Source organism: Eurosta solidaginis, chromosome 3 (genome assembly GCF_040869045.1).
Source record: "Eurosta solidaginis isolate ZX-2024a chromosome 3, ASM4086904v1, whole genome shotgun sequence".
In the NCBI taxonomy this organism is placed as follows: domain Eukaryota; kingdom Metazoa; phylum Arthropoda; class Insecta; order Diptera; family Tephritidae; genus Eurosta; species Eurosta solidaginis.
In genome coordinates, this window is record NC_090321.1 from 56,137,548 (window position 1) to 56,152,198 (window position 14,651).

At 39.2% G+C, this 14,651-nt stretch overlaps 1 protein-coding gene across 2 annotated transcripts; it reads left to right on the plus strand.

The window, feature by feature from the left end:
- The first annotated feature begins 827 nt into the window (after window positions 1–827).
- On the plus strand, window positions 828–3,073 carry LOC137243758 (exonuclease 3'-5' domain-containing protein 2-like). Of its 2 annotated transcripts, none has more exons than XM_067771832.1 (3): window positions 828–1,281; window positions 2,149–2,269; window positions 2,351–3,073. In XM_067771832.1, the coding sequence occupies exons 1-3, from the start codon at window positions 1,221–1,223 to the stop codon at window positions 2,907–2,909; spliced, it is 741 nt and encodes a 246-aa protein (XP_067627933.1). In that variant the 5' UTR covers window positions 828–1,220; the 3' UTR covers window positions 2,910–3,073. The 2 variants fall into 2 exon arrangements, with proteins under 2 accessions (XP_067627933.1, XP_067627934.1); XM_067771833.1 differs by having other exon boundaries at window positions 833–1,281; window positions 2,170–2,269.
- The last annotated feature ends 11,578 nt before the right edge of the window (window positions 3,074–14,651 follow it).

The window sequence follows — 14,651 nt, forward strand, 5'->3', positions numbered from 1 at the left end:
GATAGAAATTGTTTTTGTGTTTTGAAGTTCTGATAAAGTTTCGTCAGTTTTTTTAGCTTGGAATCCATGCAAAAATAAAGTAGTGTCATATATGCTTGAATTAAAGCAGGCAACTCCAGCGGTTTTGTGTTATCCCGCCGTCTTCTTCTTCTTGTGCTCCTCTGTTGATGTTGCTGTGGCACAAATTCATTACTCATTTCAGTGAGTACCACACGAAATGCAATAATGTGCATTGTTTAATAGCGGTACGCAGATCACAATTGCTCAAGAAAAATTTAGCCTTTTTTCTTGCGTGAAAAATAGTAGTATGGAACTAATTTTGACATTTAAAAATCCACGGTGAATAGTGAAACAAGCAAGAAGAAGAGGGTGTTGCCGTTTGCAAATTTGATGGAAAAATAGTAGTAAATTAGCGTACTAAATTCTTGTAAATTGCGTACCACCTCAAGAAAATTTATTACAATGAATTTTCTTGAGTACTTCTTGAGCGTTTTTTATATGGAATTTTTACTTCTTGTGATCTGCGTACCGCTCTTTATAGTTTATTTCTTAATTTCAAACAAATTTGCAACAATAATTAAACTTTTCAATTTTTTAAACGAAATAAGAAATGCGCAAATTTCAATACACAAAACAGCTGACTTCGAAAATTCGAAATTCCTATTCCCAAATTATTCTTCTCCCTAGGAGAAAAGAATTGGATGAATTTTTCCACGGGAATAAAAAAATCCGCGAGAACAAAATTCCGCGAGAATATTTAGAATTGGTCTCTATTACATGTGGGTTAATGAAAGTGTGCCAAATGGTGTTGGCAGAGTTGTGAATTTTAACCTCATTGAAAAAGGGAGAAAAGTACCAAAATCGTGGCTACTGCCGAAAAAGGACCAAAATTGAAAAAAGGGACCAGCGGACCAAATGGATTTGGAAAGAATCATTTTTGGTCCAAATGGACCAAAAGTGGCAACCGTGCCAAACCTGTAAACCTGTACAATGGACAGATACACACATATTAATTAACCAGAAGACTTTTATCAAGGCAATAAATACTAAATAAGAGTGACTATTCGCCATTGTAAACTTTACCTATTCGCGTTTTAAATCTTTTGAGCTAGCCATCAAGAATTCAAATCACAAAGGAAAAAACCGTGATACTAATCTACTACTAAAATAAATCTTCAAACCCTATTGAAAACTTAAAGAAGTTGAAATAAAAACAAGGAATGGCTGATCGAAACATAACTCCATTAGAAGCTATTGGTGTCGTCGCTGGTGCTGGACTGGGTAAAAGTCTAGTTGAGGGGTTCGACTGCTAATACGCTACCAAAAATATCGAGAGATGTGTCAAAAGACGCGTATTACCCGCGTGGTAATTCTTTACTTTAGCTCACAACTGCTAAAACTCGGTCAAAAATATCGGGAGGTGTCCAAAGACGCGCTTTTGGACCCAGGATCACGAATCCGAAAGCGGAAATTGAAAATTTTATTTCCTTCCAGAGATATTTGCGGTAATTCTTTACGACAGCATGACACTGCTAATGTGCGTCCAAAAATATCGAGAGAGGTGACAAAAGACGCGTATTAATCTGGACAACAATAATCCGAAGCCGGAAAAATGAAAGTTTTATCTCTGTCCGGAGATATTTGCAGTTGAAGTTGGCGATTTTCATATGGTTGTTGTAATGTGGTACCCACAAAAAAAATTGTGAATAAAGTGTTTTGCGCGGATATAGTTTTGGTCTCCAAACCGGTGTTGGACCCACCCAGGGTAATTTTTTATAAGTGCGGCCAAAGGCCGCCAACGCAGAAAGGTGTTCCGCGCAAAAATATTATGGATACCACCCCCGGCTTCGAAGGGACCGCGGGTCATTTTTCTGTTTTTCGTTAGTATCTTTTGAACGAGCTAAATTTTTTATTTTCCGTCGGATTATTAATACTGATGTCAAGACTCGTCGTTTAACACCTCTCGATATTTTTGGACGCGTATTAGCAGTGTCATGCTGTCGTATTGAATTACCGAAGTTGGCGATTTTCATGTGGTTGTTGTAATGTTGTTGTACCCATAAAAAAATTGTGAACATAAGTTTCTCTAGATATTTTTGGTAGCGTATTAGCAGTCGACCCCTTAACTAGACTTTTACAGTCCATTAGAAGCTATTGGTGTCATCGCAGGTGCTGGACTGCTATATAGTTGGCTAAACAGTAGCGACCGTAAAACGGAAGTCGTTGATGATTATCAAAAAACTGTTCGCGCTGTAAAAATCATACGGAAGTGAGTATGAATAAAATATCATGTGATATGTTGGACCGACCCCAAAATCAATTAGTACAAACTTCCCTTTTTATTTTCAAGACACTGCCGCGAAAATCCAGTGCTTGGGTTCGACTGCGAATGGGTTCAGGAATCTAAAGTGGCACTTTTACAACTTTGTACTCATAAGGGCTATTGTGCACTCATTCGTTTGTGTTCATTGCAAACAATTGCTTCCTCACTTTATGACCTGTTGGCTGATCGAGATGTCGTAAAAGTGGGTGTCGGTGTAAAGAAAGACGCCCAATTACTGCAAAATAATGGACTGCAAACTGTTTCCACATTGGATTTGCGGTTTGTAGCTGTGCTTACGGGTCTTGCCAAACCCCAGAAATTATCTTCCATGTATGAAGAAGTGTTGGGTAAGAGCTTGAATAAGAAAAATTATTTAGCCTGGTCAAATTGGGAAGCACACACCCTGAAAAGTGATGAAATCGAATATGCTGCTAATGATGCTATTGCTGGTATAGAAGTGTATATGAAATTAGCTAAATCAGTGCCAAATGTAAAGAAATTTGAAAAGTATTTTGATATGCACTTTGATCCACACCATCACAATGGATTAAAACCTGAAGCAACGAATGAATGTAATTTGCAATAAGTTTACGTTATGCATATACATACATATAATAAAAATATTTGTAGAAATTTTCTAACTGAAAATATTGTAACGAATTTGCTGCAAATCCCCTTATTTGCAATCCTCTGCTAAGTTCGAATCACTAAACTGTTGAATAAATAACTCCAATTTGAAATAATGCAAAATGTCCTTTATTAAAGTACTAACAATAACACTCAAACTGTGCAACGAATAGCTTGCTTAATAACCACACTGATTGATAGTTAAATGAAACTACTATTCAAAATAATACTGCTATTGCTCGCTAGATATCTTCTTAATCGAAACTGCTTGACAACTCAAATCAAACTGAATTCCAGCGCCTCTACATCTGTCGCCTTTTATACTCTTTGGTTTCCTCGTTCGCATCTTCTAGACGCTTCCAGAATCTACTAGTCCAGTAGCTCTCAAACTTCTCAGCTGTAACTACAATTGCACAATTTTATAGTTTTTCTCATTGCATACTTATAGGAGTATCTCAGATATATGCATGTATTTGTGCATTTACTCTCTGCTGCTGTACATGGTACATATATGTAGACGCAGTTATTGTTTCTTTTATGTAGATACATGATGATTGAATTATTGATGTGCATTCACGTCACTGCTTAGCATCGGCTTAGAGCTGGCAGCACTCCTTAGTTTTGCTAATATTTGTAACACTGCCCTCCACTAAGTCTGATCGTCCCGATCAGACAAATCTCTCGATCTAAACGCTGCTAGCATCGCCAAATGTACCACTCTTCTACTCCGTGGTTTCTCAATGCTTTGCATGCGGTAGATGGTATCACTGATCTTCTTCACAACCTTGTACGGGGCTTCCCAACTGCACCGAAATTTGGATGGAACACCTTTCCGCCGGTGAGGGTTGTATAACAGTACCAAATTTCCCTCCCGGAAACCTTCCGAATTATTTTCCTTGCCGTACCTGTGTTTCATCTTACTCCTCATTATCCTGGATCGTTCCCTCGCACTCTGTTGCTCGGCCAATGAAGAACTACTTCGCAGAGCTAGCGCTGGACGGATTTGCTTTGCATAATCAGTATCGTTCCGACGCTTCACAACAGTAGTGTGCCTTGGCTTGAAACCACCCTTGCATTCTTTCTTCGTTTTAGTACGTCCGTTAGGGCTTTTCAATGCCAGTGTTTCTCTCACAGGTACCTTCGGTTTTGATTTGTTTGGCCCATTTGTTCCATCAACCTTTACCTTTCAATTTCGTGGCCTTCGTCAAGTCTTCTCCACCAGTACCCGATTACTGCTGAACCCTTTTTCAAAACTAGAGTTAAGTGGCACATCTTGGTTCTCATAACGCATCACCCTTCTCTGCATATCGATCTTGATGTCATGGTCTACCAAGAAATCCACTCCCAATATAACTTCATCAACAATCTCCGCCACAACAAATTTGTGTAGAACCATGACGTTCCCAATCAATACTTCACATATCACTTCTCCCTGAACTTGGTTATACTCGCCAGTGACCGTACGCAACTTTGCTCTAGGTAACGGTTTTACTCTCCTGTTGACCAAGTCAGATCGGATCAAGGAATGAGATGCGCCCGTATCTACAGTCAGTACTCGTTCTTTGCCATCTACATTCCCTCTGACGGTAAGACTGCTCGATTTTCTACCAATTTGCGACACAGATATCACAGGGCATTCAATAGCTGGATCTAGCTCTCTACCTCTCACACGCTCTTGCTCATCTCCTCCAGCTTTGCGTTTACGCACACCCACATTGTTGGAACTATTAAGGCCAAGATCGCAATGACGTGCAATGTGACCGGACTTCCCGCATTTGATAACTTTTTCACTCCGCTTTTGCGATCCTTTCAGCGCCTCCAATATTGCGTCTACCCACTATGGCCTTTCTACTTCCACACGGCGTGCTTTGAAAACTGGCTTACTCAATAGCGACGCTGTTTCTTGAGTCAGTGCATAGGATACCGTTTCTGCGAATGTGGGTTTTGGGTTTGCATATGTGTGCTTCGTTTCTACGTCCCGTATGCCATTTATAAAACTCTGGATTTTTACCCTTTCAGTGTATTCCACGGGTGCGTCCGCATTTGCAAGATGAGCCAATCTTTCAATATCTGAAGCAAACTCCTGCAATGTCTCATTTGCTTTTTGGTAGCGGTTTTGCAACTCAATTTAGAATATCTGTTTTCTATGCTCGCTTCCATAACGTCGTTCTACAGCAGTCATCAATGCTTCATAATTGTCCCGCTCGCCTTCGGGAATCGTCTGTAGGATTTCCGCTGCTGGCCCCTTCAATGCCACGAACAGTGCAGCAACTTTATCTTCCGCATTCCAGTTGTTCACTGCTGCGGTCTTCTCAAACTGTAGCTTGAAGACATGGAAAGGAACAGAACCGTCAAATGATGGTGTTTTTACCTTTGGATTTCTTGCTGAAACAGCTGGGCGGTTTAGTTGTAACTGCTCCATACGACCTTTTAACGCTTCTATTTCGGCATCAATTTTGTCCTCGAGTTGTTAAATTTTTGCATCCTGCTCTTCCAGTTTCACAAAGAACTGCGATGATACCTGTTCCGAAATTTGTGCCGACATTTCAGATATACGTGCCCCTTGCGCTTCCAGTTGAGATGCCAAATATGTCTTCTGTTCTTCCAATTGTGATGTTATACGGGTTTCCTGCGATTCCAGTTGTGAAGAAATTTGTGTTTCCTGTGCTTCAATCTTCGCTGTTATACGGTTCTCCTGTGATTCTAGTTGTTTTTCCATCTTGCATGTTATTTGTGTCGACATTTCTGAAATACGTGTTTCTTGTGCTTAAATTTTCGATGTTACTGTCGACGTTTGTGCAGATATTGCAGCCAATATCACGTTCAAGTCTGTGCTGGTAACTGTCTGCGATGTTTCATTTTTCTCTTCAATTTTTGTTTTCTCCTCGCCATCAAGAGGAAAGACATACTGTTACGGTCTGCTGTTATGGTCCACGGTCATGGTACAGGTCTACAAGTAGGATATGTAGCAGCGCGCACATACACAGCCACGCTCACCTCATAAAATGCTTGTTCTTGTTCGTTTTTTGTGTGGATGCTATTTGGCACTGTTGTACTTCTTAGGTCCAAGAAAAGTGTAGTAGCTGCTAACGAGAACTGTGGAAAATTTTTATTGCAAAATTACAAAGAAATATTCTTATTTACTTTCAAATGAGCACTTAATTACATCTCTCTTTAAAATCCATATGTTTTGGACTAGTTTAATTAACAAATTGTGATACTTTATTACCGGGGACGATTGCTAAAACACGATCAAAACCGTCGGGGGAGGTATTAATATGACTCAAGCAATATCGTTCGAACAACCAGAAGCAAATAATATACGTGCATATAATACATAGCGCTATGCAAATTTAATCTTTGTTGCTTTTTTAACAAGTTTTCTTGGTACATATTACATGTTAGTGTCATTATACTATGCGTTATACCAAATTGATATTTTGTTAAACTCAAAAATAAGTTCTATTACAACAACATAATAATTTTGTAAGAGAGCCCCAATTATCGGAATTTGTATCCCAACTTTATAGTCCTAAAATATGTTTTGTGAAGGGAAAACAGAAAAGGGGTACTCGACCAAATTCTTGCGTTGTATGTAGTATAATTACTATACATAAGTACATTTAATTACATATTTTTCTCACACATAGCCTTTATAACGATTATAAAAAAAAGGGGGAGACGTAAACAATTGTATAATTTAAAATATTACGAGCAAAAGTAAGAGAAAAGAAAAGAACCCCCAACAGAACAAGCTTAGTCAGACTTAAGTATTCATATTAGATTTCGTTTCGATTTCGGCCCAATAAAGTGTGATCTGTTGGATCATTTTTTTCTCTCACTTATGCACTACACACACTTACCTACATTTTCATAGTGTAATTAGCTATTCGTAGTTCAACAATGCTGTAGCCCTGGTTAAGAAACCTGCATTATCTTATTTTTTTTTTGTTGTTTACATACGTTAATAGAAATGAATTGTAAATAAATTAGTATTTAAAATGGGAATGCTGGCGTCGCCATTTATTTAGAAGGCACGTAGGGTCTACAGGTAAGGGGCCACCGAAATATAGGTGCGTCGGTGGCCATGGATTTTGAGTGTGGGAAATGCACCGGGCGTCGCAACAACACCCGCGGCGCCCCCAAGATATATTCGGCCCTTTTCTTTTTTTATTTTAATTTTCAGTTTTTTTTTTGTAATTTTATTTTTCAGCAGTTTTTTTTGAATTTTGATTTTAGAGTTAGTAACCGGTCATGTCCGAGTTGTTCCATGTGGAAATTTTAAGCCGAATTTCAAAAGCAACGAATATTGATAATGATTTTTTACCTGGTTCCTCGAACAGTGAGGAGACAATAAAAACATCAAACAAAAATTTATGTTTACATGAATCCGAAATCGTAAAGTTTTCGTGGTAACACTGATGAAGGTTCATCTTCAAAAAGCCTTCCAACAATACCACCAACTCTGTATCAAAGTCTAGATTATTTAAACGACTTCGATATGGGTACCGTGAATAATGAGTTTTGGCGATCTGAAGAAGTCAACGAAATAATTCGTCGAGGTCATCAAAAGTGCCCTGTTATTTTTCCACGTGATTGTCATGACGAGGCATTTCCTACCTCGTTGTTAAACAGAATCTTGCCAAATGGAGAGAAAGTGGAGCGTCACTGGTTGGTGTGGAGTGCCAGTAGCAATGCTTTTTATTGCTTACCATGTCGTCTGTTAAGCACCAATACTTTAAATCGACCTAAAATTTGTTGTCCTGGCCAATATTCGAAATTCCAGGTATGGAAGAAGCTATACGCTAAACTGCCATCACACGAAAATACTGAAGATCACATTAAATGTTATATTCAATGGCGATTTTTAAAAAACCTAATTCGAAAGGAGGCTACAATTGATACACTTATCAATGAACAGCTAATCACCGAAACTCAAAAGTGGAAAGAAATTTTATATAGAATTTTGGACACTATTTTTTTTTCAAAAAGCGAAAGGATGGACATTTTTTGGGCATCTAAGATCTCATAAGCCATTATGATCCGATACTTAGAGATCATTTGGAGAAAGTTAGGATTTCACAATAGCAGCACAAACGTTACAAGTTCACTATCTTTCCCGAGACATTCAGAACGAGTTTATAGAAATTTGTGCAAAGCATGTGAGGGAAACTATATTAGATCAAGGCAAGAAAGCTAAGTATTTTTCTATTATCGTTGATGCTAGGCTTGATGCTAGTCACATTGACTACGTTCATTTTGCGCTCACTCCATTTCAATTCGAAAGCAACAAATTTACAATTCCAGAACAGATTTTGGCTTTCGTGAATTGTAACCAAAAAACTGCTCAGAAAATCGCTGATCTAATTTGCCATACATGATTGAAGATTGTCGTGCACAAGGGTACGATAACGGCGCCAATATGAAAGGAGCACTACGTCACATTCTCGACAAAAACTCGAATGCTGATTACTCGCCTTGTGCAACCCGCAGCTATGATAGCGTTTTCTTTTCTGGATAAAGTGTTACGCAAGCGTTGTTGTTCTATTCTAAAAAACAGGCAACGCCTTTACGGGGTATTTCGTTCTTTTGTGAAAATTCTTGCCTGCTCGCAATGCAAAAGCGTTACACTTTTACCCTGTATAAAATGGCGGCACTGCTACAACAAGAGCAGGCGGACAACCCGGAAAGAGAGGCAGGAACTGCATGACCCATCGATCCCGAGCCGTTCCTGTCAGTTGGCTCACAGGGGCATTTATTAGGAGAAGGGGGGGGGGGGGGGGGGGGGGAGAGAGAAGAACACTGGAGCAATACGCCAGGTTTGAGACAATCTAAGTTACTGTTAGGAAGTTATTGCACAAGTCGCTACAGGGCAATAATAGACCTATCGAAAGATAACCGAAGAATCCCAAGAGCTATTCTTACAGGGCATTATAGACTGAGCAGCCGTATGCAGAAAGTGGGCATACTATCGAATAACACATGCCGATTTTGTGATCGATCAGCAGACGGCGGACCATATCCTCCAAGAATACGAAGCAATCTCAAAACGTAGGGCTAAGTTTATGGGCTCACCATGGCCAGTGCATTCCCACATTTAATCCCTCAAGCCAAGAACTCTGCTAGGGTTCATCAAAGAAGTCGGCTACGATGAGGTGCTGTGAAGGAGATGTGCAAGTCACTGTGCAATCCTCAATAAATTATCTATGTTCCGGTAACAAGCACCATTGAGGTACTAACCCGACCATCTCCGGACCTATTGATATGACTACATTGAGCCTTCTAGTGATTGAATGTTAATAATGACCGCAATGCGAAAGTCTGCTAAAATTTACCATTCTCCATGGAATGCTACATATATAACTTCCCACGTTTTGGATCAGTAATGAAAAGAGCAAAATTTACTAAAATTTTAACTGGTTGTGGGTAAGGTGTTGATGTCCTCTCTTAACGCAATGTAATGGCAACGGCGACGCAGGGAAAATAATAAAAATCCTATAAATCTACTGATCATAATTAATTAATCCCTCCCTTTCTATGCAGTTGTATGCATACATACATATGGGGTTTGTTCTCCAAACGCTATTTAAAGAAATCAATTGGTATTTACATGAACTTCGAACTCTTTGGGTTTGCCTTCTTCAGTGGATTATCAACAAAAGCATGACAAATTATCACTAACAAATTCATACATGTTGTTTATATATTTAATATGGTAGGCAATTTACTTACCCTTTCTGGTGCGATGATCCTGGACAATCGGGCCTGACTAGACGAGATTTATTTAGCTTTAACATAGCGTGCTTAACGCGAACCATATCATGTTAGGGCACAATTTCGATTATGCAACCAATCAAAGAAATGTCGGGCTTGTAACAAAGTTGAAAATTTTCATGTGGCTGTTGTAATTTTGATAGTGTTGTGTACCCACAAAAAAAACTGGGTAAAAGTGTTTTGCGCGGATATAGATTTGGTCTCCCATGGTAATTTTTTATAAGCGCGGCCGAAGGCCGCCAACGCAGAAAGGTGTTCTGCGCAAAATTACCATGGATCCCACCCCCGGTTTCGGAGGTACCCGCGGGTCTTTTTTCGGTTTTTCGTTAATATCTTTTGAACGAATTAAAATTTTTAATTTCCGCCTTCGGAATATTAATACTGATGTCAAGACGCGTCGTTTGACACCTCTCTCGATATTTGGTAGCGTATTAGCAGTCGACCCCTCAACTAGACTATTACCTGCGGAAAAATACTATGGATTCCACCCCCGTTTTCGGAGCGCTTCGGTGCTATTTTTCAGTTTTTTGGGAATATTTTTTGACAGAAATAAAATTTTTAATTTTCGGTTTCGGATTCGTCGTCCTGAGTCCAAAACACATTTTTTTGACACCTCTCCCGATATTTTTGCATGATTTTTTGCAGTTGTGAGCTAAAGTAAAGAATTACCCCGCAAGATCAAGGAAGAGGAAAAATTGGGAAAAAGCTTGTGGCGTTAGCTTCCCTAAAATGGCTTAATTTTTTCGCTCCATTTTCAGGCCTGTGACTATTGTGGGAGCTCATTTTATGCCCAACTCCACTCCATCGCTATATTTACCGTCTTTGATGTAAATATTGTTTCCCGAATGTTGTAAGATAAAAAATATAATATAATTTTATGTATGACTTAGCAGTGCTAATCAAGAGTTTGTAAAAAACGGAAGTTGTCTCATCGTCCCCAACGGTCATTCCTACAGTTATCTACCAAAATACCGGACAATACTCTCGCCGCTACAACGTGAAGGAAGGACGAAGGATAAATAACAAAATCCCTTCTACATGTTCGCTTTTTTTAAGTGACACCGTTGGAGCGAAAGGTCAATACTTCGCACGGAACAGCTGCAGCACACAAACGGATATGTATGATGTACCACGAATAAGCCATGAGGGCCACCATTAGTTTACAAAGAGCGAAAATATGCTATACAAATATATACAAGTATATAATACTAGTCAACAAAGAGAAAAAAAAGGTTAACAATTATACCTATTAAAAGCGGCCCTTGTCAGGGCCACAAACAGTTTGCGAAGAGAAAATATTGCTAGAAAATTATGTTTTACATGCTATAGATTTACTTTTGAATTATTTATATCATCCATATGATGACAAGAAAACAACTGGAGTATAACCGATACTGGAGTTGAAAACGGAAATATTGCAAGCCGAACTTTTACCGTAGCAGGTACCGATACCAGATCCAACCTAAAGCCGAAATTGCTACAAAAGCCTCCTGGATAGAGCCAGAAGGAAAACCCGGAACCGTAATTGAAGTCAGTACTACAACCGAACTAGTATCCAAAAATTAAACCGAAAGCAAAATCGGTTCCGAACAGAGGACCCAAAAGAAAAATTGGATCAAAACAACCATGCAATGGCGCTGAACCCGAAAGTTCTGTGGCATAGCGACTCATTTGAAATTTTCAACACACCCGTGCTTTTTTTAATTAAAAAAGATTGCATCTAAAGACATGGAGTACATATCCTTCAAAGAAATCTGCACCTCGAATACCGACACGAGGAGTTTCCAACGTTAAACGTTATTATGTATATATGTATCTTCGATATTTATTAGGTTACTAAATTACTTAATTTTTACTTTACAAAATTCATGAAATTTGAAAATAAATCAGTACTTATTCATGAACATACTATTAACTCAGCATTTTATATACAATCTCATCCCAAATGTTCAACATCTCTTGGAGACAGTAACGTTAGCATTCATACATACATGTATTGAAAATAAGGTCCACTACAAAAAACATTTAGCAATAGCATTTCCCAATATAATTTTAATACTAAAAAATAACGACCTTAGGCAGATAAAGTAGGAACAATATAATTCCTAAAAAGTTGTATCTCACTTTACATTAAACTGCTCTGGAATATAAATACATACACTAAAAGATACATACAATACAAAACGGTCCCTTATTTATATATCATAAACAAAATTAATGTTGCGACCATTGGATATTTTTCAAATCAATTGGTTCTAGCACCATCTTCCATAATGGAGACATTTCACGTAAACGTTCGACATGTTTGATGCAGGTATCGGTAATATAATCAACCTCTTCAATGGTGGTAAAACAACCAATACCAAATCTATAAAAATTTAACAATAAATTACTTTCAAATTAACTAAACAATTCAGTACGGTAAACTCGTATACCTTATTGATCTATCTGCCAAATCCCCAGTAGTTCCAATCGCACGTAGGTTCCAGTGATGCAGAAGTACATGCTGAGGCACTAGACAACGCCACATCTTTTAAGGCCATAAGTAATGATACATTTAATAAACCACTATTCCTTTGCTCTGGATCACCATTAGATATACCATGTGATAATCTTGAAGTGATGCGATCATATAAACGTTTCGACAGAAAATCTATAAATTTCTTATCATATTCCATTTCTTTGAGTGCAAGATAACATGCAGCTCGAAATCCAATAACAATAATCCGAAGGCGGAAAAGAAAAATTTTAGCTCGTTCAAAAGATATTCCCAAAAAACCGAAAAATGTCCCCGGAGTGCTTCGATACCGGGGTGGGACTTAAAGAATTTTTGGGCTGGCGGCCTTCGGCCGCGCTTATAAAAAATTAACCTGGGTGGGTCAAACACCGGTTTGGAGACCAAAACTTTATCTGCGCAAAACACTTATGTCGACAATTTTTTTTGTGGGTACAAATATCATCAACATTACAACGCGCACCTGAAAATTTTCAACTTCTTTTGCAAATATTTCTTGTCCAACACAAAATAATTTACCTCCGCCTTCTGATTATTGTTGTCGACGTCAATGCGCGTCTTTTAACACCTCTCTCGATGTGGAAGATTAAATGCTGTTTAATGTCATTATCAATGCTGTGTATTTGCCTTAAAATGTTATACCACCTTGTACTATGTCATCCCTATGATAACTTGTAATCGATGTTTGTAAAAATAAATCGTTAATACCCTGGGGTTTTTTGCCATCGCTTTGTTCAAGTTGATATAAATACGTGCAACGGCAAAAAAGTCACGTTAGGTCACGCGAACAAATCGACACGTAAAAAACACCAGGAAATAAACTTGCTAAGTCTAAAAGCCTGTTCATCCTGTGTGTCGATAGCGTGATACGCTTTATTTCCTGGCTTTATTTCCTGTTTTTACAAGTTTTCGTGGTTTGCAAACGTTTTTCATGTTTGCGAGTTTCACGGTTTGCAAACAAAAATTATATTTGCAAGTATCATTCGCCGGCAATAGCGTGTCATTAAATTTGCCATTTGAGGTTATGGTGAAATGCCTGCCACCACTTTACATACAAAGTGGCAGTATTGAATTTCAACAAGTGTCTGCAAAATATGATACCACGATCGCCTCCACGCCGGAGTAAACGTAATCAAGCAAATAATTCTGTGCCCACCACTTTTCCATCATCCAGCTTAGCGAAGATCACCGCCAAGTCCGCTAAAGCCACATCGAGTGCTCCTTCATTGAGTGTGTCATCAAAAAGCGAAACAGCAAAGGCCGACAAAGGTACACCAATAGCCAGAACTCTGTCGTTAGAAGCAATGCCATTTGTTACACAAGAGTCTAGTGTTCCGCCGTCCACTGGCCAGCCAGCTATCAGTCAGGCCACCGGCACCATACAGTTAACTACTGCGCCACCATGTAGTCAAGCGCCAGCTATTATGTCATTTTCGCCGTTGCAAGAAATCAGTACTCCACCAATTACTGCCACAACTATTGGTACTTTACTGACAACTGCTTCATCATCTGGTGTGCCATTCAACATTCCAATGACCAGTGCCGCATCTTCTAGCGCTCCGCCATCTGTCATCATGCCACTCGCCATTGGAACGACAACATCCTCATCGTCTAGCGCTCCGCCGTTTGGTGACCTACTGCACAGTACGCCAGCATCATATGCTTTACCATTGAATACTACATCAGCCAACGTTCAGCAGTACACAACCATGCCAATGAATGTTCCACCAGCCACTAACCTACAAGTGAATACATACAACCGAACCCACCAGGTAAGCGAGTTTATATCAAACCCTTTACATGCCAATTTAATTTCTAGCAGCGCCGCCTCAGTCGGGCTCACCTCTGCTAACGTCGACCTCGCCAGCTTAGAACATGGCATTTCCAATGCTACAGCCACAACTTCAACCAACTATTCAGTTTCGTCACAGTTGAACGTACTTCACCAGATGCAACAACAAATAAGCAAACTGGAGATGCAACTGCAAAGTGCACATGCCAGAATATACGAAAATGAACGCCAACGTTTTGCATTGGTAACGACACCGTCAAGGCCGCCATTATCATCGATCACCCTACCCACGTATATTTATTCCCATGCAAATGGTATCAAGCCAGCCGTACCGCAGCTTCAAGTTAACGCAGTCGGCGATACCGAACGCGCCTGTGTAAATAATTTTGTCTGCTCAGTCAATGAATATTCAGCATTAGGTATGCCACATAGTAGTCAGGCTACAACCATTGATAGACAACCATAAGTAAATACTTCTGCCAGCCTTCGTAACGTGCAGGCCGCAGCCTACGTGCCGCACAGTTATAATGCCCCTACAACCAATATTCAGTTGATTCCCCAAACTAATTTCGAAAGTAACTTATTTACTATGCCACAACACGGCGCATCGACGCATACAT